At 40.3% G+C, this 27540-nt stretch overlaps 1 protein-coding gene and 1 pseudogene across 3 annotated transcripts; both read right to left on the bottom strand.

Moving 5' to 3' along the window:
- Nucleotides 1-577: 577 nt before the first annotated feature.
- Nucleotides 578-9112, bottom strand: LOC143020311 (uncharacterized). Of its 3 annotated transcripts, none has more exons than XM_076176606.1 (2): nucleotides 8965-9112; nucleotides 578-4383 (listed from the first exon to the last, which is right to left on the bottom strand). In XM_076176606.1, the coding sequence occupies exon 2, from the start codon at nucleotides 4051-4053 to the stop codon at nucleotides 1702-1704; it is 2352 nt and encodes a 783-aa protein (XP_076032721.1). In that variant the 5' UTR covers nucleotides 4054-4383; nucleotides 8965-9112; the 3' UTR covers nucleotides 578-1701. The 3 variants fall into 3 exon arrangements, with proteins under 3 accessions (XP_076032721.1, XP_076032720.1, XP_076032722.1); XM_076176605.1 differs by lacking the exon at nucleotides 8965-9112 and adding an exon at nucleotides 8716-8860; XM_076176607.1 differs by lacking the exon at nucleotides 8965-9112 and adding an exon at nucleotides 8422-8673.
- A 7715-nt stretch (nucleotides 9113-16827) lies between these two features.
- Nucleotides 16828-20921, bottom strand: LOC143020120 (uncharacterized; annotated as a pseudogene).
- Between the last annotated feature and the right edge of the window lie 6619 nt (nucleotides 20922-27540).

Raw genomic sequence — 27540 nt, 5'->3', positions numbered from 1 at the left:
GCCAAGTTGAGAGAGTATGCTAGAAAAGTATGCCTGGAGGGTCAGTCATTGGTAGAGGTTTTGGTGCCTCTCTGGGTCTGTGTGATAAATACCCCATTCTTATCTAAGGTTTGTCAATTACATGTAGAATTAATGTTCCAAGTATATTTAGTGGTAATTGTGTAACTTTATAACTTGGCAAGTGTCAACTTGAACTTTACTTATTTTTTATGATAATTTTGTGACCTAATGTTCATTTTAAAGCTACTGGGTTTCTACATGTGAGCATTTTGTCCTGGTCCAGTTCTGTATTTACATTGTGTTACTGTTAATTGATTGTAAATTACATTAAATCATATATTCTTGTATAAAAAATCCAACTGATACATATAAAGATGAGCTACAATCATGAAGTGAGGAAAGAAATGCATATAGAGAAAAAGTAACTATTTCTGTGTAGATCTTCATTTTTGGGACTCAAGTCCTCTCATATGTATAGATATTTTGTTTTGCTTATACCATATAGGAGCCCTTAACTTAGGCTTTATTAAATTGACTGGTTATGGTATAATATTGTGTAAGGTTTTACAATACTTATAAATGATGTTACAATCATTCATTTATGTTTGTTTATTCATCCAATGTAATTCATTTTGTACAAATCAAGTGGCATTCCACTGGTTCTATAACATATCAGAATCAAGCTTATATTAGACCATTTCCAACCAATATAAATTAAAATTATTAACATATTTTTTATCTTTTGGTCTTACAAAACATCCACTACAACTTCTCCACTAGTGTTACTTTACCACTGTATCATTAGATAAATCATGTAAATTCTACACAGTCCACCTGTGTTGAACTTGGTAGAAAGTACATAAGAATGGAGGAGACTGGAAGAAACAAAAAGGCCTATACTAGGCAGTTCCATGTCTATTACCACCAATCATTCCCATCCATAAAGTTATCTGAACTTCTCTCAAAACAACCAATAGTTTTAGCATTCATTACATGGTTAGTAAGTCTATTCTATTCATTAACCATTCTATTGGTAAATAATTTTTTTGTTTCCTTCCTAAACCTAAATTAGTCCAATTCAAAACCCTATAAGTCCTACCTACTGTTTTAGTATGATGTCATTGCTTTCATCATCCTTGTTAAAGCCCCTGACCCATTTGAATGGCTGTATTTGATCACCCTGAACATAAAAAGAGCCTACTTGTCTATGCTTCCCATAACAAAGTAAATTTATAAGTCCTTCACAGTTTAATCATGGGGGTGATTTTGGGTTTTGCCATCACCTTTTTGCTTTAACTTTGAGCTCATTTCCTGATTTATTTTATTTATTTATTTATTTATTTTTTTTTTTATTTTTATTTATTTTTTTTTTTTTTACTTTCCACAGCAAATTTGCCCATCACTCCCATGAATTCTTTTTATCACTGTTGGAGAGTATTTTCTCATGTGGGTCATCACATGGCATTTGAGATATGTTTTTGTGAGAAAATTGCATTGCACAGGTTACACTGCAATGGCTTTTCTCCTGTGTAGTTCTTCATATGTTTAGATTGCTCTTTACTGAGAAGGCTGCATTGCACAGATCACATTGGAAAGGCTTCTCTCCTCTGTGGATCCTCATATGCACTGTGAGAGAACACTTTATTGAGAAAGCAGAATCACACAGGTCACACTGAAAAGGTTTCTGTCCGGTGTGGGCCATCATGTGATATCTGAAGTTCCTTTCTGTTGTGAAAGCTGCACTGCACAGGTCACAATGGAATGGCTTCTACCAGTGTGGGTCATTATATGAACTCTGAGGCCACTCTTTTGTGAGAAAGCTTTATTGCACAGGTCACAGTGAAAAGGCTTCTCTCCTGTGTGGGTCCTCATGTGATGTTTGTTGAGACTGCTCTTTTGTGAGAAAGCTGAATTGCACAGGTCACATTGGAAAGGCTTCTCACCCGTGTGGGTCTTCATATGACTTTTGAGGTTACTCTTTTGTGAAAAAGCTGCACTGCACAGGTCACATTGGAAAGGCTTCTCTCCTGTATGGGTCCTCATATGAACTGTGAGAGAACTCTTTCTTGAGAAAGTTGCATCACACAAGTTACACTGGAAAGGTTTCTCTCCAGTGTGGGTCATCATATGATCTTTGAAGTGATGCCTCAGTGAGAAAGCTGCACTGCACAGATCACACCGGAATGGTTTCTCTCCAGTGTGGGTCATCATATGAATTTTGAGGTAATACTTTCGTGAGAAAGCTGCACTGCACAGGACACACTGGTAAGGCTTCTCTCCTGTGTGGATCTTCATGTGATGTTTGAGACTGCTCTTTTGTGAGAAAGCTGCATTGCACAGGTCACAATGGAAAGGCTTCTCTCCTGTGTGGGTCCTCATGTGATGTGTCAGATTACACTTTTTGGGGAAAGCTGCATCACACAAGCCACACTGGAAAGGTTTCTCTCCAGTGTGGGTCATCATATGAAGTTTGAGGTAATACTTTTGTGAGAAAGATGCATTGCACTGGTCACAATGGAAAGGCTTCTCTCCTGTGTGGGTCATCATATGATATTTGAGACTACCCTTTTGTGAGAAAGCTGCATTGCATAGGTCACAATGGAAAGGCTTCTCTCCTGTGTGGGTCGTTATGTGATGTTTAAGATTGCTTTTTTGTGAGAAAGCTGCATCACACAAGTCACACTGGAAAGGTTTCTCTCCAGTGTGGGTCAATATATGACCTTTGAAGTGATGCTTTAGTGAAAAAGATGTATAGCACATGTCACACTGGAACGGTTTCTCTCCAGTGTGGGTCATCATATGAAGTTTGAGGTAATACTTTCGTGAGAAAACTGCATTGCACAGGTCACAATGTAAAAACTTCTCTACTGTGTGGGTCCTCATGTGATGTTTGAGACGGCTTTTTTGTGAGAAAGCGGCTTTGCACAGGACACATAGGAAAGGCTTCTCTTCTGTGTGGGTCATCATATGCTGATTAAGATTATCCTTTATTGAGAAACCCGCATTACACATGTCACACTGGAAAGGTTTCTCTCCTGTGTGGGTCATCATGTGAGATTTGAGATTACTCTTTTGAGAAAATGCTGCATTGCAAATGTCACATTGGAAAAGCTTCTCTCCAGTATGGGTCCTCATATGCACTGTGAGAGAACTCTTTCTTGAGAAAACTGCATCACACAAGTCACACTGGAAAGGTTTCTCTCCAGTGTGGGTCATCATATGATCTTTGAAGTGATGCCTCAGTGAGAAAGCTGCATTGCACAGGTCACACTGGAATGGTTTCTCTCCATTGTGGGTCATCATATGAATTTTGAGGTAATACTTTCGTGAGAAAACTGCACTGCACAGGTCACAATGAAAAGGCTTCTCTCCTGTGTGGGTCCTCATGTGATGTTTGAGACTGCTCTTTTGTGAGAAAGCTGAATTGCACAGGTCACAATGGAAAGGTTTCTCTCCTGTGTGGGTCCTCATGTGAAGTTTGAGACTGCTCTTTTGTGAGAAAGCTGCATTGCACAGGTCACAGTGGAAAGGCTTCTCTCCTGTGTGGGTCCTCATGTGATGTTTGAGACTGCTCTTTTGTGAGAAAGCTGCATCACACAAGTCACACTGGAAAGGTTTCTCTCCAGTGTGGGTCATCATATGATCTCTGAAATGATGCCTCAGTGAGAAAGCTGCATTGCACAGGTCACACTGGAATGGTTTTTCTCCAGTGTGGGTCATCATATGAATTTTGAGGTAATACTTTCGTGAGAACGCTGCATCGCACAGGTCACAATGGAAAGGCTTCTCTCCTGTGTGGGTCCTTATGTGATATATGAGGCTGCTCTTTTGTGAGAAGGCTGTATTGCACAGGTCACATTGGAAAGGCTTCTTTTCTGTGTGGGCCATCATATGCTGATTAAGATCATCCTTTAATAAGAAAACTGCATTACACAGGTCACATTGGAAAGGCTTCTCTCCTGTGTGGGTCATGTGACATTTGAGATCCTTTTGAGAGAAAGGTGCATTGCACAGGTCATATTGGAAAGGTTTCTCTCCTGTGTGGCTCACCATGTAACATTTGTGATCACCCTTTCATGCGACAGTAGAATCGCACAAATCACACTAGAAAGGCCTCTCACAAGTATAGGTCATCATATACTGTGTGAGAATACTCTTTAGTGAGAAAGCAGAATTGCACAGGTCAAATTGAAAGGACTTCTCTCTGGTTTGAGTCATCACTTGATATTGGAGATCATTCTTTTATAAGAAGGCTGCATTACACAGGTGACATTGGAATAGTTTCTCTCAGTGTGAGTCACCTCGTAACATTTAAGATCACCTTTACTTGAGAAAGGATCTCATAGGTCCTGTTGGAAAAGCTTCTCTCCAGTGTGTGCCATCCTGGAAAAAAAAAAAAAAAAATGTAATAAGATTGATGTCTAACTCTTAGAAATTAAGCAATAATAGGATTGTAAATGTTTTGTACACACACCATTTCATACTTAAGTTCCTGTATACCTAAACAGAACTTTTGGACATACCATCACTTAATAGGTTTAAACACGAACTGATATGGGCTATGATATATTGGACTCAACTTTTTCATTAGAAATGCACTGAAAAGCATCCAATAGCATGCATACTCATCCCACCATGATCAGAGGCTTGTAGATATAGGTAGACAAATGAGGACCCAATTTTATTGCTGTATAATATTTTGCTGACTTGTAACCTGGGTGAGTGTACAGTGAATTCGAGATTGCTTGAGTAAACAATGTTGCATACAGACTTGTAACAGCTGTTCTGATTGGAGAAGGAGTGGACGAGAAAATTCAATTGGTTCACGATTGTAAGATCATGCCCTTAGGGGAGGTTCTTAAATATATAATTAAAGATCACTGGACTAAAGAAATCATGATGTCACTGCAGAGCTAACCTTGGACCCAAATTAAGTGTTCTTGGGGGGGATTCCTTAAGAGCACAATGTAGAAAAAGTACAGACGAAAAGACATCATAAGTTTAATTCCCCTTGCCTGAAAGAGGAACCTGTCTAGAAACTGAACAAGTTAAATGATCTGAGGCATGGGGCCTAGAGATGAAAATAGTAAGTGACTAATCATATGTAACAAAGACAGTGGTGAAAGGAAAGTAAAAAGTAAAAACACAAAAGAGAGATGGCACATAGAAACGACAATATTGGTGAAAGGCGACCACAATGACTCAAATTTTGCTCTAGTTTTTTCATTTAGTCACAAGATTTGGAGGGGGGTTAATGGCCCAGGTGACCACAGCAGTTATATATCAATATAACTCCATATCATTCCACATTTGGCCTCACAGGACTTGAATCTAAGCATGACCTACTCTAGGAAGGTTTATTCAGTTTATCTCACTCATCTGACTCAGATAAGTGATGCAAGTCACATAAGATGCAGGCCCTACAAGCTGGGTCATATGGTTGCTCTGGGAGATGATTGGCAAAGACCCTGAGTGATCCAAGCTGTCCAGTGTGGGTCACCCAGGTTGGAGGTTTATCACTCTGGACAGCACACATGCTGGTCACACTATAAATGCAACATGTTCACTTCTGCAAACAAGGTAACCCATCTCCTTAGTTCATAACTAGTTTGCTCCACCACAACCACAGCAGACAATAAAGTAAAATACAGTACCCGTGTTTGTATTTAGCCTCACCCTCAACCACACTTTACCATAGTACTGTATTATCCATCTGTTGTCACTTTTAGTAAAATACCTATCTGTCTAACTGTAAAAACTATCAGGTACACTATATATACCCAAATTATAGTAGAGTTTCTCAGCCCATTTTTTAAGGTCAACTTTTATGTGGATACTTTTTCAGGGACGAAATTCATATCTAATCTGGGTTGAAATTTTAAATAGCAGAAGCCCATTTACGCATAAATCATTACATAACAAAAATATGAAGATTAATGGTGATTTATATATATATTTCTAAACAAATGTTAAAAAACTCTCGCTGATGAATCATTACCACAGCCATTTGCTCTTGTAAATATTTAACCTTGCTCTTTCACAGCCTGTTGCAAAGGCAAAACCTTCAATAATAACAACTAGTGGCATGTTCCAGGTCTGTGTAACTAACATTTTTTTTCTGTTTTCTCTGGATTTGTAAATTGAAAAGTGTGTCTACACTTTGGCTGTCAAAAAGTGTAGATCAAGTTGTGTATGTAATGATATACTATACTTGGCTGCACACATGAGGCATCTGGAATAGAAAGGGGAAAATGATGTTGTCATGTGAAAGCCATTTTGCCTCTTAATATCTAATGGTTTAAGAACCATATTTCCATATTGAGGAGATATGGCACTTACCTCTTTCTATTCTAGATGCCTCGTGTTAACCTTTTCAATAGGATTCAAATTCTCGTGCACAGTATCAGATGCCTGATGATGATTTGATGATGCATCACAATACTAATATTATGAAATATTAAATTGCTGCTGATTTACTAGTTCTCTTTCACTGTTAGTAATAATAAACACAGACATGCATTTAAGACATTTCACAGAATTTGGGGTTAGAATGCTTGAATCTTATGCCCTTATTAGCTACTCTCATATCGCCAGCCAAGCATGGCCAGAAACATTGACACAGGAGCTGGCCTCCCACACCATACTTTTATAGTTGTTATCTAAATTTAGTATTAGCTTATATACCATACTTTAGGTATTATTTTTAGTTGTGCACACCTACATGATATACATACATATACCAAAGGCTTTTTCCCCTTTACACAGGGGGGTAGCCAAAAAGAAAAAGGCATAGAAATCACTCCCACCCATTTCATTTCCCATATATTCCACTCCCCTCCACCCTCCCTCCTCTCTTGGCACCTCCTGGATGACGGGTCATCCCTGCATCCTGTCCACTGCCCTGGGTCAGAAGCAGTGTCGCACATTCACAGCAAGGCCGCTTCATAAATTGATATAGCATTAGAAAATGAAATATTATTTTGTAAATTATAATTCATGAATGTAATATGTGATTTTCTTGATGGAAATAAAAAACAAAAAAAACCTTGCTACAAGCAAATTTACTATCGAACGAAGCCGCTACGATATGGTGTGGATGCCATACCAGTCCAGTCACTATCAGACGACAGCTTTCACGTTGTGGACTGGGTGTTCTTCAACTCCAGATGACATTAATAAGCACTGTTACAAAGACAATAGGGCTTCCTTGAACTTTATGAGAGAACATGGGGTTCTGCTGTCATCTATTAATTGCCCGTGGTACAATAATAATCAGGCTGTCAGCATCCATGACAACGACAATGATCCAGATGATCTTCAGAATCTGAGGTACCGAATTACTAAACTTTGGTTAGGTTATGTAGGTTAGTTAGGTAGGTAGGTGAGTTAAGTTAGGTTAGAATAGACTAATATATCATTCTTTCATTTCTTCAACCTCAGCACCTATCAAAACAAACATGGCGTATCATTTAGCCACCGCAACTTCGTTTATTAGAAAATAGGTTTTTAGCAACTATTTTGTTATTGATTTCTACCAAGAAAATTGCAATCATATTGATCTATTATAATTTACAAAATTAACAATTAATTTTCTATTGGTATATCGCAAAGTGTGCATAACTATAATTTTACCAAAAGTACCACCTAACCTAATCTACTTAACCTAAATAAAACTACCATACAGCTTATAATAATGTTCTTGTTCATAGGTTTGAACTACATTTTGCAACCCTTCAAACAAAATTAAATTTGGAATTAACTTCATATTTCACCTGTAGCATCTTATCAGCTTCAGCCACTTTGAATTTCTAACTTGAGGTGGACAGAAGTGGAACTTGGTTTGATATGTGCAAAAGTGGGCCATACTCCTAGCCATGAAAATCTGGGGTACAGCTGCAGTACCTCTAACCAGTTCCATTGATAAAACGTCAGATACTTTTCATTGTGCTGAGTCAACAGGCTTGCTGCCTTGCTCATCCCATCACCTGCTGCTTGAGACACCTTTTTTTTTTATAGATGCGGAGGACAGATTTTAAAGTATGATAAATTGGTCTTCTCTAACCTAACCTAACCGTGAACTTGAAAAATAAAGGGAGACAAACAAATGGAGTTAATCATGGCTGGTCGAGGTGGTGGGCCAACTTGATCAAGTAGATGGGTCAAGCCGACACTACACTCCTATAGTATGGCTTGTCATTTAAACCCAAATTTTGTTTTGTCCAGCAGGCTACAACATTTTCCAAGCACTGAAGATTCCCCAAGTATTCACTGTTACAGACGATTGATGAAAAGTCAATTAATCATTGATCGTATGTATGTGAAATACATATCACACATGAATACTAGTTGTCGACATAATGCCTCCAATACCATCTGTTTTAGCAATGATTTTGTCAGTATGAACTTTACTTTATCACCTACTATAACACCCAAATCACGGTGTGAGTGTTCCTGAGATATTGCAGTGAATGATAGGATATATTGGGCGGGCAATGTGAGTGAACACATTTTTCAGTGGTAAAATTGAGGCCCCATGATGATGTTTTAGCACCAACTGTATTTACGTCGTCCTAGAATTGCGTGGATGCTTGTATATACCTTATTTCTTTGCTTTAATTGTTACAAATTGTTTCAAATCATTGGCAAACATGACGGACCCGCACGTGAGGTGCGTCAGATAGTTCATGAATATATGAAAAAGATGTCTAATACTACCTTGCTACTATTTGATTGCTCTCACGAATCCGAACAGGAGGCACCCGTGTTTGGTCTGTATAAATGACAACAACGAAAAGTAATTCTGAGCTCAACGAATAGTTGGAGAACTTTAACTACGCAGTATATTGCCTCTGTTCGTGAAGCGCTTTATTATTATTTTGATTTGTTTATCTATTTTTGTTTATACATTGCCCGTTTCCTTCGCCTCCTTTCCTTTTTACATAATTTGTTTTTATACATACATACATCAACTCAAATCAAATCAGCCATCCTGAGTCCACTGCTGAGCAAAGGCTTCCTTCATAGCATTCCATGACCGTGCCATCCTCTGCCACATCACTCATGCAAAGTTCTCGATCTCGTCTCTCCACCTTCTGTCTGGTTTCCCTCAAGGTCCATTTAGTGGTTTCCCTCTTCCACACTTCCTATCTCGCGACATCCACTCAGTAGCACACTTGCTCCATCGCTCATCAGTGGTTCGCACCAACTTACCTGCCCAATTCCACTTCCTCTCTTTTACTGCCTCCACAATATCTTTCACTCTAGTCTGCTCTCTCACCCAACTTGTTCTCTTACGGTCTCTAAGTGTTATTCCCATCATTGATCTCTCCATTCTCCTATGTGCAGTCCTTAGCTTTGTTTCCATCGCCATCGTCAGCTTCCGAGTCTCACACCCGTATATTATTGCCGGTAGAATGCACTGATTGTAAACTTTACGTTTCAAACATTAAGGTAGAGAGCCTCTCAGGATTTTATTATATTTACGAAACACTTTCCAGCCAATTGTAATGCGCCTTTTTATTCCATCATCATGATCTTTCGTCACTTTCACCATCTGGCCTAAATAATTATGTAGATTGAGAGAAGCGAGTAAATGCCTTGGTGGATTAAAAAGTGTATTGAGCAATAGACATTTGGGAATGGATGCTAAGAGGAGACTGTATGAAGGAGTGATTGTGCCAACAGCACTGTATGGGGCAGAAACATGGAACATAAGAGAGGAAGAGAGAAGGAGTTTGAGTGTGTTTGAGATGAGGTGTCTGAGAAGTATGATGGGGGTTACTAGGCTAGATAGAATGAGAAATAAGGAGGTGAGGAGGAGAACAGGGGTGGAAAGGGAGCTGGGAGATAGGGTTGATGAAAGAGTATTAGGATGGTTTGGACATATGGAAAGAATGAGTGAAGTAGGACTAGTAAAAGAGGTATGGAAGGCAGATGTGGAGGAGTGAACATGAGGGGACGTCCTAGGATGAGATGGATGGATGGGGTGAAGGGGGCTTTAGGGAAGAGGGGAATGTCTGTTGAGGAAGGACGGGAGAGGACAGAAGACAGGGGTGAATGGAGAATGGTTGTATATGGATGATGTTGTGATGCATGAGGTGGAATGGGCTGGGGGATGGAGGGTGGGGTAGTGTGTGTGAGCAAAATTTGACGCAGCCCGAAGGGATTTCTCCCCGTATTCTCCTTTTATGCATGGGGGGGACGGAGAGGGGGGTCGCCGATTAAATGAAGCGGCCTTGCTGTGGATGTGCTGTGTCTAGCGACACTGCTTCTGACCCAGGGCAGTGGACAAGGTGTAGCGATGACCCGTCATCCAGGAGGTGCTAAGATAAGAGGGAGGGTGGAGGGGTGTGGAATATATTCAGGGTTGGAATAGGTGGGAATGATTTTATGCCTTTTCCTTTTTGGCCACCTCCCTTGTAAGGGGAAAAAAGCCTTTGTATATGTATGTAACTTCCTCAAGACTCTCATCATCAATTACAATCTCTTTGCTTTGAACTTTCGTGTTGAACATTACTTTGGTTTTACTTTTAATCATTTTTAAACCTACTTTGAGACTTTCCTTGTTTAGGTCGCTCAGCACATCTTGCAAGTCTTCTACTCTTTCTAAAATAAGAATGATGTCATCCGCAAATCTTAGGTGGTTCAAATATTCGCCATTAATCTTCAAACCTTTCTTTTCGCCACTCAACCTTCTGAAAATATCTTCTAATCAAGCTGTAAATAGTTTGGGTGAAATTGTATCGCCTTGCCGTACTCCTTTCTCGAGCTTAATCTTTTCTGTATCTTTATGTAGTCGAACTATAGCGGTACCTTTCCCATATATCTTTTCTAAAACTCTTATGATCTGTTCGTTTGTATCCTGTTTGCGTAGCGAGTTTAGTATTGCTCTTTGTTCTACCGAGTCAGAGGCCTTCTCGTAATCTACAAAAGCTAAACACAGAGGTATATTGTATTCTGTCGTTTTCTCGATTAGTTGGTTTATCGCCTGTAAAGGGTCTAGAGTTGAATATTCACTTCTAAACCCTGCCTGTTCTCTCCGTTGGTTCCATCTATAACTTTACTTAGTCTATTTGTAAGGATCTTGGAGAATACTTTATATATGTGTGATAGGAAGCGAATCGGTTGAGAGTTACTAAGGTCCTTCTGGTCTCCTTTTTTGTGAAGCAAAATTACTATAGCATTGCACCACGCATCAGGAACTCTTTATTGACGTAAGCACTGGGTGTACAACTGAGCTAACTTAATATGAACTATTTCACCTGCGTCTTTCAACAGATCAATTGATATACCATCTTCCCCTGGTGCTTTTCCACGTTTCATAGTTTTTAGAGCAAATTCTACTTCTTTCTTTGTAATCTCTGGTACACTATTAATGTCTACACATGAACTTACTGACTCAACTACGGTCTTCGACGAGTAAAGCTCTTGGTAAAATTCTTCTACACTTTTTACCATTTTGTCTCTACGTTTAATCATTTCTCCATTTCTATCTTTCAAACATATCATTTGCTGTCTTCATAAAGCATGTCTGTGCTCGGTCACTTTAATACTTTTACCTTTCCGAATAGTTTCCTCTATTTCATCCATATTTCTCTTTCTTTTCTCTAATCTGTCTTTTGTTGATAAGCTTGTTTTTTTTCTTTTTTTTTGTCTCTCCTGCTTTTAATCTGCATGGTCCTTCTTCTTTTAATTAGGTCATTTGTAGCTTTGGAGTATTTCTTTTCTCTAATGTTTTTGTACTTCCTACTTTCTCTGCTGATTCCTTAACGATATTCACTAAATTTAAATCAATATCTTCCACGTTGTCCTCGTTGGTTCTTAGAACCTCGAATCTATTTTCAGTTTCTAACTGAAATTTCTTATTATTACCCTTAACCTTTGCAAGGCTTATTTTCTTTTTTAAAACTAGTTTATTTCTCTCGGCTCTGAAATTGAATTTAGCTGTGCAACCTACCATTCTATGGTAACTATGTTGACTTTATTACTGTAACATTGCTAACGCTCTTGCTCTCATCTCCTAATATGAAGTCTATTTCGTTCTTTGTTGTTCCATTTGGACTTCTCCAGGTCCACTTACGCCCTACACGCTATTGAAAGTGTTCGTTATCCTCATATTGCAGTTCTCTGTAAAATTTACTAACATCTCGCCTCTGTCATTTCTTTCACCTACTTCAAACTTCCCAATACACGTCTCATCTTCCATCTTCTTCCCTACTTTAGCATTAAAGTCTCCTATTACCAAAGTGTACATACTTTTTCTTGATTCATTACTTGACTTAAATCATCATAGGACTCAATTTCATCGTCTGAACTCTGTGAAGTTGGTGCATAAACCTGAACTATTTTTAGAGTGTACCTATTACACAGCCTAATCACAATCCAAGCTACCCTATCTTAAAAACTACTGAATTTGACTATGTTACCAGCAACCTCTCGGTTGATCAAGAATCCTACTCCACTAGATCCTTCTTTGTCCTTACTTCTATAGTAGAACAGGTGGTGACAATCTTGTAATTGTACCAGCTTTTCTTCTGTTCTTCGGACTTCGCTCAGTCCTACGATGTCCCACTTTATGTTGTTTAGTTCTTCCTTTAAACTCTCCAGTTTGTTGTCTTTTGAAAGACTTCTTACGTTGTAAGTATAGATCTTCATTTTCTTCATGTTGTTTAATGTCCAAGACTTGGATCTGCTTACTCACATTCAGTGGCACACTGCCCGTAAGCACATGAGGCAATGCGGTTGGACCTTTAGGAGATGATGATCCAAAAGGAATGCTCGTTTTTTTTTTTAATTGTGCTATTCATATTCATGTTGGCTATGAAGAGTGGTTGACAGTAATCTCACCTCCTTGCCAACTGGTTTCTGAATAGATATTTCTCTGGTGTCACCTTCTTATATTTGGTGAAGCCCTATATCTATAGGGTGTTCAATGGTCCACGCCGTCATTATGACGGTACCCCATATATCTATGAGGAATTTCCCTGTTTGGCATTAGGGACGTGCCAGTTAGCAGTGGGTCCTGCGACTGTGTGTTTGAACTGCTCTTTGTTTGATCTTTCCTACAAAACCTGTTCGATATGGGTGACCCTGCAGAGATTTCCTCTCTATCGACATAGCTTTTGTAATCATTAAGATTCTCAAGCCTATCCACCACGTCAAGGTGTCAACTCCTGGATAAGCAATATATATATGCAAAAGTAAGTACTTTCATATATTACATCTTCAGACTAAATGACAGAGATACAGAGTTGTGTTTAAATGTAAGTATCAGGTGGTAACCATAGGGGGGGGGGAGAGACAATACAATGTGAGAAGGGGATATGACCTTACCTCTATCGACCTGACCAACATATAAGGCTCAGTCTGGTGGAAAGATCTTGGTGACCATTTGGGTTACCAATTTATCACATTTAAAATGACCATAGCTTAAGTTTATATTCTTATCAAACGTACCTGACATTAAGCAGGATTCTATTATATTTCTTTTTTGTTGGCTTTTTCCTTTGGCTAATATTGTTGCCTTAGACCAATCAATATGATGGTTGCAAAATGCTTTATGCTGAAATAACGCATAATACAACCATCATATTGATTGGTCCAAGGTGAAACTGGGAGAGGAGATGTGGATTTTTGTAGGTGCACATGGGCCTGGCAATGAGAAGAGTGTAGAAGAAAGGGAGGCTTTTTAGAGTTATTTAAATGAGTGCATAGAGGGATTAGGGAGGAATGTCAATGTAGTAGTACTGGGAGACCTTAATGCTAGGGTAAGAAATGAACCAATAGACGGAGTGGTTGGGAAATGTGGAATTCCAGGAAAGAATTGTAGTGGAGTGTTGTTGGTGGAGATATGTCTAGAGTTGATAGCAAATACAGTGTTTCGGGAGAAAGTCAAACATAAGTACACATGGGAGAGGGTGGTGGATGGAAGGGTGGTAGATAGGGTGTTAATGGACTATGTAGTGGTAGATAAGAGTATAATAGGAAGAGTTAAGGATGTACATGTGCTAAGGGGAGAGAGTGGAGGAATATCAGATAATTTTTTGGTGGAAGGTAAGTTGAGAGTGGAGGATAGATGGAGATAGAGGAAAAGGACAAAAGGTAGGGAGGTGCTTAGAGTGAGCCCTTTGAATGAAAAGGAAAAGGAGAAGGAGTACAAGAAGCTGAAGGAGTGGGAGGGAGTGAAGGATAGAGTGGAGCTAGGTGTGGAGGAGGAATGGGGATGGTTCAAGGAGGGAGTCACAAAGTGTGCAAGGATGGTGTGTGGAACAAGAAGGACAGGAGGAAATAGAAGGAAGGGTAGTGAATGGTGGGATGAGGAAACAAAGGTTGTAGAAGAGAAGCGAGCTTTCACAGATTGGTTATAAAATAGGACGAGGGAGTCATATGAGAGGTACAAAGAAAAGAAAAGAGAAGCACAAGGTAAAGGAAGCAAAGAGGAGAGCACATGTGAAATGGGGTAAGAGTATGACAGAAAATTTTGAAAGTAATAAAAAGATGTTATGGAAAGAAATTAAGAGAGGAAGAGGAGGCGCATCAAGTAGAGAAGAAAAGGTAAAAGGTGCAGATGGAGATATGATAATGGAAGAGAAGGCAGTAAGGGGAAGATGGGCAGGGTATTTTAGGGAGGTGCTAAATGTGAAGGAGGATAGGGAGGGAAAGATAGTCACAGTGGGAAGTGGTAAGAAAATGACTGTGATGAGTGAGGAAAATGGAGGAAAAATAAGGATGGACGAAGTGAAGGTGGTTGCTAAGATGATGAGAGCAGGTAAGGCACCTGGTCTGGATGGATGCCATGCCAAATGTCTAAAAAAAGGAGGTACAGTGATGGTGGACTGGCTGGTGAGGTTATTTAATGTTTGCTGGAGAGAGGGTAGAGTGTCGAAGGACTGGAGGAATGCCTGTATAGTTCCACTTTACTAGGGAAAAGGGGACAAGTGTGAGTGTAGTAGTTTCAGAGGGATTAGCTTGTTAAGTGTAGTTGGGAAGGTTTATGGGAGGATCTTGATTGAGAGGATTAGGAGAGGAACAGAGGGAGTAATTGGTGAGGAACAGTGTGGATTTAGGACAGGTAGAGGTTGTGTAGATCAGATCTTTGTGGTAAGACAGATATGTGAGAAGGCTATAGGAAAAGGTAAGGATGTTTTTTTGGATTTTATGGATCTTGAAAATGCTTATGACAGGGTAGACAGGAAGGCACTGAAGGAGGTTTTGCAGATATATGGGATAGGAGGAAAGCTTCTAGGAGCTGTCAAGAGTTTTTACGAGAGTAGTAGAGCATGTGTCAGGATTAGAAATGGAGAGAATGAGTGGTTCGAGGTAAAGGTGGGACTTTGTCAGGGATGTATTATGTCGCCCTGGCTGTTCAACTTGTACATGGATGGGGTGGTGCAAGAGGTAAATGCAAGGGTGGTGGGTCAGGGATTAGAGATATTTAAAGAAAATGGAGAAAAGTGCGAGGTGAGTCAGCTTTTGTTTGCGGACGACACCGTGCTTGTAGCAGGATCAGAGGAGTGATTGAAGAAGTTGGTGACAGAGTTTGGGAGAGTGTGTGAAAGAAGAAAGTTGAAGATAAATGTGGGTGAAAGTAAGGTGATGAGATGTACAAGGGGTGAAAGTGAGCATTAAGGGAGAGCAACTGGAGGAAGTGGATAGTTTTAGATACTTGGGTGCAAATGTGGCAGGAAAGGGTGGAGTGGAGGTAGAATGTAGATTGAGAGAAGCGAGTAAATGCCTTGGTGGATTAAAAAGAGAGGAAGAGAGGAGTTTGAATGTGTTTAAGATGAGGTGTCTGAGAAGTATGATGGGGGTTACTAGGTCGGATAGAGTGAGAAATGAGGAGGTGAGGAGAATAGGGGTGGTAAGGGAGTTGGGAGATAGGGTGGATGGAAGAGTATTAGGATTCACCCCTGTCTTCTGTCCTCTCCCGTCCTTCCTCAACAGACATTCCCCTCTTCCCCAAAGCCTCCTTCACCCCATCCATCCATCTCATCCTAGGTCGCCCCCTCATGTTCACTCCCCCCACACCTACCTTCCATACCTCTTTTACTAGTCTTTCTTCACTCGTTCTTTCCATGTGTCCAAACCATCCTAATACTCTTTCATCAACCCTATCTCCCAACTCCCTTTCCACCCCTGTTCTCCTCCTCACCTCATTTCTCACACTATCTAGCCTAGTAACCCCCATCATACTTCTCAGACACCTCATCTCAAACACCTTTTCTCTTCCTCTCTCATGTTCCATGTTTCTGCCCCATACAGTGCTGTTGGCACAATCACTCCTTCATACAGTCTCCTCTTAGCATCCATTCCCAAATGTCTATTCCTCGTTACACTCTTCAATCCACCAAGGCATTTACTCGCTTCTCTCAATCTACATTCTAACTCCACCTTTTCCTGCCACATTTGCACCCAAGTATCTAAAACTATCCACTTCCTCCAGTCGCTCTCCCATAATGCTCACTTCCAGATTACTGCCACTTTCACCCCTTGTACATCTCATCACCTTACTTTTACCCACATTTATCTTTAGCTTTCTTCTATCACATACTCTCTCAAACTCTGTCACCAATTTCCTCAATCCTGCCACAAGCGTAGTGTCATCCACAAACAACAACTGGCTCACCTCCCACTTTTCTCCATTTTCTGTATTTACATTGTGTATTAAATCACATATTCTCTTGTATGAAAAAATCCAACTGATACAAATGTATAAAGATGAGCTATAATCATTAAGTGAAAAAAGAAATGCATATACAGAAACGGTAAATATTTCTGTGAGTAGATCTTTATTTTTGGGGCTCAAGTCCTCTCACATGTGTAGTTATATTTTGTTTTGCTTATACCATATAGGAGCCCCTAACTTAGGCTTTTATCAAATTGACTGGTTATGGCATAATATTCTGTAAGGTTTTATAATACTAATAAATGATGTTACAATCATTCATTTATATTTTTTATTCATCCACTGTATTTCATTTATTTTGTACAAATCAAGTGGCATTCCACTGGTTCTATAACATATCAGAATCAAGCTTACACTAGACCATTTCCAACAAATATAAATTGAAATGATTAACAGATTTTTTTTATCTTTTGGTCCTACAAAACATTCACTAAAACTTTTCCAATAGAGTGTTACTTTACCATTGTATAATTAAACAAATCATGAAAATTCCATACAGTCCATCTGTGTTGAAAGAATTTGGTAGAAAGTACATGAGAATGGAAGAGACTGGAAGATACCAAAAGGCCTACACTAGGCAGTTCCATGTCCATTACCACCAATCATCCCCATTCATAGTTATCTAATCTTCTCTCAGAACAATAGTCTCAGCATTCATTACATGGTTACTAAGGCTATTCTATTCATTAACCATTCTATTGGTAAATAAGTTTTTTGTTTGTTTCCTTCCTAACCTAAATTAGTCCAACTTAAAACCATTACTGAGTCCTACCTACTGTTTTAGTATGATGACTTTGCTTTCATCACCCTTGTTAAAGCCCCTGACCCATTTGAATACCTCTATTTGATCACCCTGAACATAAATAGAGCCTAGTATACCCCCCCCCCTCCACACACACCTTTAAGGGGTGTGTCACATTCATTTTCAGCCTCAAATGCCAGGTTTGAATCTAACAACTGTTTCCACATATGTGACATTTGAGACTATTCTTTCATGAGAACGCTGCATCAAATAGATCATACTGGAATGGCTTCTCTCCAGTGTGGGTCATCATATGCCCTTTGATAAAACTCTTTCATGAGGAAGCTGCATAACATAGATAATACTGAAAGGGTTTCTCTCCAGTGTGAATCACTATGTGATCTTTGAGAAGACAAATGTAAAAATGTAAGCTGTATTGCACTTGAAAGACATCTTCCAAGTATGGGTCATCATAAGCCATGTGATATCACTCTTTTGAGTGAAAGGTGCATAGCACAGGCCACACTGGATATATATATATATATATATTTAATTTCCAGGACTCTTTATTTCCAATTAGTCAAGAAATCTCCAGAGCTTCCCACTTTCCATGGCTACAGTTTCTAGAAATATTTTGCTGTCTCGTAATGTTTACGGGATGTCATCAGTACTGTATCTGTGCACTTTGCTTTAATAACATAATTCATTATATATATATTGTATACCTTGACCTCTTCAATATAAGTCAAATGTTTGTGTGCACATCAGGCTGTCTGATGTATGATGATGCATCACAAGAAACACATAAAATACAAAGTTACAGCTGTTATATTCACTCTCTTTTTCACCCAGAATGTCTATAGCCACAGAAAACAATATCAAGAATGTCACTCAGCTACAACTACAAAATATAATATATTCAAGATGTTGATGCTGGTGTCCTTGTACACCCACTCATACCTCATGATGGCAGCCTAAGTAGGTGTCACTGTATTCTAGGGGTCAAGCCAATGTAAATTACATGTACACTTACTATTGTTTCATGTACTTTCTTGTCTTGCTTGCATTTTGTCTATCATCTCTTCTTTCATTATAAACATTTACATAAAAGGGCACCTGGGAGGTACGATATTGGACACTGCCACACACACATACATTCAAGTCACATCCTATAATAATTTACCAAAATTTACCAAGTTGCAACTTGTCTATGCTTGCCATAATAAAGTAAATTTATTGGTCCTTCACAGTTTAATCATGGGGGTGATTTTGGATTTTGTCATCACCTTTTGCTTGAATTTTGAGTTCACTTTCAGATTTTTTTGTTTTTTTTTCAACTTTCAAGAGCAAATTTGCCCATCACTCCCATGTATTCTTTTTTTCACTGTTGGAGAGGCTTTTCTCATGTGGGTCATCATGAGGCATTCAAGATACTTTTTTGAGAGAAAATTGCATTGCACAGGTCACACTGAAATGGCTTTTCTCCTGTGTAGTTCTTCATATGTTTAGACTGCTCTTTAGTGAGAAAGCTGCATTGCACAGATCACATTGGAAAGGCTTCTCTCCTGTGTGGATCCTCATATGCATTGTGAGAGAACACTTTATTGAGAAAGCAGAATCACACCGGTCACACTGGAAAGGTTGCTCTCCTGTGTGGGTCATCATGTGACATCTGAAATTACCCTCTGTTGTGAAAGCTGCACTGCACAGGTCACAATGGAATGGCTTCTACCTGTGTGGGTCATTATATGAAGTAGACCAGTCTTTTGTGAGAAATCTTTTTTGTACAGGTCAGAGAGAAAAGGCTTCTCTCATGTGTGGGTCCTCATGTGATGTTTGAGACTTCTCTTTTGTGAGAAAGCTGCTTTACACAGGTCACATTGGAAAGGCTTCTCACCCGTGTGGGTCTTCATATGACTTTTGAGGCTACTCTTTTGTGAGAAAGCTGCACTGCACAGGTCACATCAGAAAGGCTTCTCTCCTGTGTGGGTCCTCATATGCACTGTGAGATATCTCTTTCTTGAGAAAGTTGCATCACACGAGTTACATTGAAAAGGTTTCTCTCCAGTATGCGTCGTCATATGATCTTTGAAGTGATGCCTCAGTGAGAAAGCTGCACTGCACAGATCACACCGGAATGGTTTCTCTCCAGTGTGGGTCATCATATGGAGGTTTAGGTAATACTTTTTTGAGAAAGCTGCGCAGCACAGGTCACATTGGAAAGGCTTCTCTCCCGTGTGGTTCTTCATATGATGTTTGAGACTGCTCTTATTTGAGAAAGCTGCATTGCACAGATCACAATGGAAAGGCTTCTCTCCTGTGTGGGTCCTCATGTGAAGTCTGATTCTGCTCTTTTGTGAGAAAGCTGCATTGCACAGGTCACAATGGAAAGGCTTCTCTCCTGTGTGGGTCCTCATGTGATGTTTGAGACTGTCCTTTCGTGAGAAAGCTGCATCACACAAGTCACACTGGATAGGTTTCTCTCCAGTGTGGGTCATCATATGATAACTGAAATGCTGCTTTAATGAGAAAGCAGAATTGCACATGTCACAATGGAAAGGCTTCTCTCCTGTGTGGGTCCTCATGTGCTGTTTGAGATTACTCTTTTGTGAGAAAGTTGCATCACACAAGTCACACTGGAAAGGCTTCTCTCCTGTGTGGGTCCTCATGTGCTGTTTGAGATTACTCTTTAGTGAGAAAGCTGCATCACACAAGTCACACTGGAAAGGTTTCTCTCCAGTGTGGGTCATCATATGATAACTGAACTTATGCTTTTGTGAGAAAGCAGAATTGCACAGGTCACACTGGAATGGTTTCTCTCCAGTATGGGTCATCATATGAAGTTTGAGGTCACACTTTCGTGAGAAAGCTGCATCGCACATGTCACAATGGAAAGGCTTCTCTCCTGTGTGGGTCCTTATGTGATATATGAGGCTGCTCTTTTGTGAGAAGGCTTTATTGCACAGGTCACATTGGAAAGGCTTCTTTTCTGTGTGGGTCATCATATGCTGATTGAGATCATCCTTTAATGAGAAAACTGCATTACACAGGTCACACTGGAAAGGCTTCTCTCCTGTATGGGACATGTAACATTTGGGATCAGGCTTTTGAGAGAAAGATGGATTGCACAGGTCATATTTGAAAGGCTTCTCTCCTGTGTGGGTCATCATGTAACATTTGTGATCACCCTTTTGTGAGACAGTAGAATCACACAAGTCACACTAGAAAGGCCTCTCACAAGTATAGGTCAAAGTATGCTGTGTGAGAATACTCTTTAGTGAGAAAGCAGAGTTGCACAGGTCAAACTGGAAGGACTTCTCTCTGGATTGAGTCATCACTTGATATTGGAGATCATTCTTCATGAGAAGGCTGCATCACACAAGTGTCATTGGAATAGTTTCTCTCAATGTGAGTCACCTCATAACATTTGAGATCACCTTTACTTGAGAAAGGAACTCATAGGTCCTGTTGGAAAAGCTTCTCTCCAGTGTAGACCACTCTGGAAAAAAAATAATAAGATTGATGTCTCTTAGAAATTAAGCATTAATAGGATTGTGGATGATTTGTACACACACCATTTCATACTTAAGTTCCTTTATAACTAAACAGAACCTTTGGACATACCATCACCTAACATAGAATGGGTAGAACAACAAACTGATATGTGCTATGATATACTGTATATCAAAGGCTTTTCCTCCCTTACAATGGAGGTAGCCATAAAACAAAGGCATAAAGTCCACTCTCACCCATTCCATCCCCACATACTCCACTCCCATACACCCCCCTCCCTCTCTCCTATCTTGGCTCTCCTGGATGACAGGTCATCCCTGCATCTCGCCCGCCGCTCTGGGTCAAAAGCAATGTAGCAAGACAGCACATTCCCAGCAAGGCTGCTTCATTTAATTGGCAACCCCCCCTCTCCATCCCCTCATGCAGAAAAAGAGATGAGGTGAAATTCCTTCAGGCTGCATCAAAATATCATTCAAACATACTCCCTCCCCCCATATCCTACCCACTCCCTTCCATGCATCAGAACATCATCTATACACAACCATTCTCCACTCACCCCTATCTTCTGTCTGTTCCCTTCCTGAACAGCCATTTCCCTCTTTCCCAATACCTCTTAATAACATTATAATTAAATAGACATGTACTCACCAATAATAAAAGATTGATTGAATCTTATGCCCTTATCAGCTCCTCTCAAATTGCCAGCCAATAGCATGGCCAGAAACACTGACACAGATGCTGGCCTCCCACACCATACTTTTATTATTGATATCTGAATTTAGTATTAGCTTATATACCATACTTTAGGTATTAAATTATTTTAGTTGTGCACACCTACATGACATAGCATTAGAAAATAAAATATTAATTTTGTAAATTACAATATATGAATGTAATATGCGATTTTCTTGGTGGAAATAGAAAACAAAAAAACCTTACCACAAGCAAATTTACTAACGAACGAAGCTGCTACGATATGGTGCGGAAGCCATGCCAGTCCAGTCACTATCAGACGACGGCTTTCACGTTGTGGACTGGGTGTTCTCCAACTCCAGGTGACATTAATAAGTGCTGTTACAAAGACAATAGGGCTTCCTTGGACTTTATGAGAGAACATGGGGTTCTGCTGTCATCTGTTAATTGCCCAAGGTACAATAATAATCAGGCTATCAGCTTCCATGACAACAACAATGATCTGGATGATCTTTAGAATTTGAGGTACCAAATTACTAAACATTGGTTAGGTTATGTAGGTTAGTTAGGTTAGGTAGGTCAGGTTAGAATAAACTAATTTATCATTCTTTCATTTCTTCAACCTCAGCACCTATCAAAACAAACATGGCGTATCATTTAACTGCCGTGACTTCGTTCATTAGAAAATAGGTTTTAGCAACTATTTTGTTACTGATTTCTGCCAGGAAAATCACCTATCATGTTGATCTATTATAATCTAAAAATTAATTTTCTACTGCTGTATCGCATAGGTGTGCATAACTAAAATTTAACCAATAATACCACCTTACATAATCTACTTAACCTAGATAAAACTACTGTATAGCTTATAATAATGTTATTGTTCATAGATTTGAGTTACATTTTGCAACCTTTCAAACAAAATAAATTTGGAATTAACTTCAAATTTCACCTGAAGCATCTTATCAGCTTCAGCCACTTTGAATTTCTAACTTAAGGTGGACAGAAGTTGAACTTGGTTTGATTATGTGCAAAAGTGGGCCATACTCCTAGCCACAAAAATCTGGGGTACAACTACAGTACCTCTAACCAGTTCCATTGATAAAACGTCAGATACATTTCATTGTGCTGAGTCTACTACAGGCTTGCTGGCCTGCTCATCCCATCACCTGCTGCTTGAGATACCATTTTTTTTTTTTTATAAATGCGAAGGACAAAGATTTTAAAGTATGTTAAATTGGTCTACTCTAACCTAACCATGAACTTAAAAAAAAAAAAAAAGGAGTCAAACAAATAAAGTTAATCATGGCTGACCGAGGTGGTGGGCCAACTTAAGAAGGCAAGATGGCAGCCTCCATAGAGTGTTGTTTACATCTTGTGGATGAAGAATGTGGGCCGATTTCAAAGATCTCTGTGGCTAATTACAATAAAATCTGTGATTGTCTGAAAGATTGAAGGTGTCTGGATAGAAAGGAACTAGAAATAGCCACCATCCTCCCTGAGAAACGTACAGACTGCACAGAACACGAGTTGCTCTTTTCCGGTAATGTGCCTCGCATGTCCTGTTCCATATGTTCACCCTACCTTTCCCAACTTGGTCATCACAAACGGTGTTATTCCTGGTTCAATGATCGAAATAGGATAACTGCTGCCAAGAAAAGGATTGATAATCAGATTTCTAAAAGCTTAGTGACTACAGAAGAGGCTAGGCCAAGTGGTAGTTCAGAACAAAATTACAAGAGGCCCAGGCTCCGAGCACGTAAATCTGTCAGCCGGTCAGTACGACTTGACCTATTCCCTGTAGAATGCTGTATATGTCGCAAAGCTAAACACAAGAAAGAGGTTGCCAGTTGAAAGCAAAAGGCAGTCCCTTTTAGCCAGTGCCTCACATATAATGCAGCAGATGCCCTTAAGGCAGCAGCAAAGGCACGCAACGATGAAGATGTTTTGCTGAAAGTCACAGATGTTGATCTTGTTGCAAAGAAGGCACATTACCATAATTGCTGTTATCGGGAGTACACACGTTTATTGAAGCAACATAGTACCAATGAAGCAAAGGATAAAGGGGATAAAGCATTTGATATGTTATGTTCAGAATTTATTGAAGGTAAAATCATGGAGGGTGGGGAGATAATTCGAATGGACAAGCTGACGGAAGTGTATGTGCAATATAAAATGAATGAAGATGCCGATCAGGAGTCACCACCAATTTACCAAAACTGCCTGCTGAAGCATCGCTTGCAACGGAAATATCCAGACCTTGTCTTCCTGAAGAACAGAACCCGCAGTCTTTGTGAATTAGTTCTATATGATCGTGTACAGAATCTTAACGTTGTGCAAGAAGAGAGCTCCACAGAGATGAGCGAACTCTCAGATTCAGAAACTGATGTTGGGGAGGGCATCTGTGGAGAACGCAATTCACACTCGCAGGAATCCATCAGAGACCTATACAGAGCAGCAATGTTCAGCACAGCTTGATTTCCATGGTTCCAAATGACTGTGGACCTTGGCCACCCAATGCCAAGTTTCTAGATGATGAGGCAGTCAAGAAGTTCGTCCCAGCAGAACTACATAATTTCTTGGCGTGGGTTGTTGGTGAAACTGATGATGTCCAGATGGAGGGGTATGTTCCAATCCCAGACTCTGATGTGCAATGCAAATTTTACTCAATAGCAAAGGATATTGCATATCTTACCTAAAAAAACAAAACAAAAAACATCTAGCACTGGGGATGACCATGCGCCACTTGACAGGATCATCCCAACTGATAGGATTGATGAATGGTCTGGGGCATTCAGTGTGACACACAAAGGTCCTTGAATATATCACAGCTTTAGCTGAAAGACAAGCTAGGCTCAATTATGAGCTTCCAGAGGAGATGGTCAAGGGAGTGCCCACAACATTAGCATGGGACAATAATGACTTTGGTGAAGAAACGCTCACTGGAGCAGGGACAACCCATAATACAAATTGGATAGCAATCCAACGTCATCAGGAGCCAGTGATATCCAGCCGTGATGACATCAGCCTGCCAAAATCACGCCGCCGAACAATTGCTACTCCCGAAAAGAAGCTGGTGGAGTATTATTGGGGGGGGGGGGGAGGGAAGGGCCAAAACAGTTTGAGGAAGACATTGGCAATGCAGCGACATGCACTGAGGAACAGAGGGCTTGCCATCTAGATGGTGCTTATGCCATCGTGAAGTATAACAACTCATTGTCAGCAGAGAGGCCTCTACCAGGTTGGACAGGTTTTAATACCTTACTGTGCCACACCATTCCATCCGCGAGCCATGTTGCTTATCTACCCATCATAGATGCCAGCCCCACGGAAATGACCACAGTCAACACGATTTTACACAGGAGTATCAACATAGCTGACCATCTTCAACTTCGTGCCATCACCTTTGTCTTTGATCAAGCTAAGGCGCAACAAATACAATGGAAGAACCAAGTCATGCAGGAACACTTAGTTGTCAGCTTAGGCCAGTTTCACACTGCAAAGGCATACCTTGCTGTCCTTAGAAAGAGGTTTCAAGACTCAGGGATTCAAGATATCTTGGTGGAATCAGGCGTGATTGCTGAGGGGTCCATGAAGGTGTACTGACAGGGAACCACTATAATCGTAGTGTTCGTGTCCATAAGCTTTTATACGAAGCATTACATAGGCTGCTGTGGGAGGAATATCTCGATTCTTTGCCAGAGGCCAAGTCATTGGAAGTAAGCAATTCAGTGCTTGAACTTCAGGCCGTCTTTCCACATAAAGAATTTCAGAACATCAGCCACTCAGATGATTTTGCTGGACTTTTGAATGAGTTCAATGAGCTCGTGAACCAGAGAAGTGAGGAAAGTCCCACGTTTGAGTATTGGTGCTCTTACCTCACTATGGTTGGACACCTCCTCATGTTCATCAGGGCAGCAAGAGAAGGCAATTGGAAGCTGCACCTTTCTGCATTACGGAGGATGATACCTGGTTTCTTCGCATATGATTGTACCAATTATGCGCGTTACGCTCCGATTTACCTGCTAGAGATGGTCAACCTCAAAACCACACATCCTGACATCCATGAAGATATGTCAAATGGAGGATTTGTTGTCCAACGTCAACAACGCTATGGGTTTTCTCAAGTTCCAGTGGACCAAACCATAGAGCAAACAGTAAATCGGTCATCCAAGACAAAGGGAGGCATGACGGGAATCTCAGTCAAAAGGGGTGCGGTCCATAGATGGATACTTTCCTATCCAGCGAGAGCTGAAATTAGCAACAGGTTAACAGAAATGGCTGGGAAAACAGATGGTGGTAGATCAAAGAAGGACTTAGATCAATCCAGGATCTCTACAGATGAAAAATACGTACAGGGTGTAATTTCCACAGTTACAGGCATGTTCACCCCATTCTCCATAACTGATGAAGGTAGCGTTAACTTGGCTACAGGTGGCGCAGCTCCTCTAGGTATTGAAAAGGACTTAAAGAGAGCTGAAGAAGCAGGGCAGTTGGCTTACCGATGCTACGTAGATGAAAGATTGATTGGTCAGGAGAAGGACATATATTCTCCAATAAAGCTCCAGAAACTAAAGACATTTTTTGATGTTTCAAAGAAAGTGATCAACAAGGACAGAACTAAAACAATGGAAATGAAGTCAAACACTGATCTGTTGGGGCGAATGGTCGTTGTTAGGAAGGCTAGGAATATGGACATGAAAGAAGCATTGAAGCACAGTTTGTACCCATTACCACCAGCTTTAACAAGCAATGGATCACTGGCAAAGACAGACAAGGCAGCACTGTGCAGGCATATCCTAGGTCTTCACTCTCCTGACACGGACCTGCCAAGTAAAGAGTCAACCGCATGGATTTTGGATGGGATGGCACTGTTACAAGAAATCAAGGATATCCCATCCACCTTTGGTATATTAGCAGGCAAGGTGCTTGACAGGGTTATCTCTATTGCCAGAAAGCATGCAGCAGGGAGAATTGGCTTGACTTTGTACCTGATCGATTTCCACAGCAGAGCATCAAAGGAAATGAACGGGAGAGGCGGGCTTCTGCTGGATTTCAGAGGATAAAAATCACGGGCCCAGATCAAAAGACACCACGGCAATTCAAGAAGTTCCTTGGGTGTTGTGAAAACAAAGGGCAACTGATTGAGTTCTTGTTTGAGCAATAGAAAAGTGTCTCCCCAGAGAAGCTAGAGGGTGTAGATATGTTCATTGGGCACAAAGACAGCTGTCATAGGTTGAGGGATGTTGGTGGAGTCATGCATGTGTTGACAGTAGAAGAGCTTTCCAGTGATCATGAAGAAGCAGATACTAGAATGCTGCTTCATGCTGGGATGTAGATGAAACCATCCTTCCAGCTGTTGAGAAGTTTGTGTGCTCGCTTTATGGAAAGAATGACGAGGATTCGGTGGACAGTGATAGCCTGGTGAATCACCTAAAGAGAGCAAACTATCAATCGGCCATCCATAGGAGATCTCTTCAGAAACACATGGAATGCCCTTCTCCCACTGACTTTGGTTGGACCCTGGAGGATGGTTGCCTTGTCCCTGTATGGATTAACATGCCATATGCGCCGGACTCTCTCTTGAAGTTTATCGCTTGTGCTTGTAAAAAGACTTGCTACAACAAGGGAAAATGCTCATGCCGTGAACATAACCTGCCCTGCACAGAACTTTGTAAATGCAGAGACTGCTCAAACTTTGACAAGTCCAATGAAATTGAAGATGAGGTGAACCCAGTGTCGGAACTGGATTCTGAGGAAAGCGATGTAGAGTAATTGAAGAGAGACAAAGTTATCATTAGAGAGACAATTAAATGTACATACCTAGAATACTTAAATTCTTCCTATTAAGTCAAATTGGACTTACCATGTCAAAGAGAACGTGTGTCGACATTCCCTAAATTTAAAT

This window comes from Oratosquilla oratoria, chromosome 39, assembly GCF_046742065.1.
Source record: "Oratosquilla oratoria isolate Oo_2021 chromosome 39, ASM4674206v1, whole genome shotgun sequence".
Classification (NCBI taxonomy): domain Eukaryota; kingdom Metazoa; phylum Arthropoda; class Malacostraca; order Stomatopoda; family Squillidae; genus Oratosquilla; species Oratosquilla oratoria.
The sequence above is the reverse complement of the archived record's forward strand: the minus strand, read 5'-3'. Positions and strand labels throughout refer to the sequence as shown.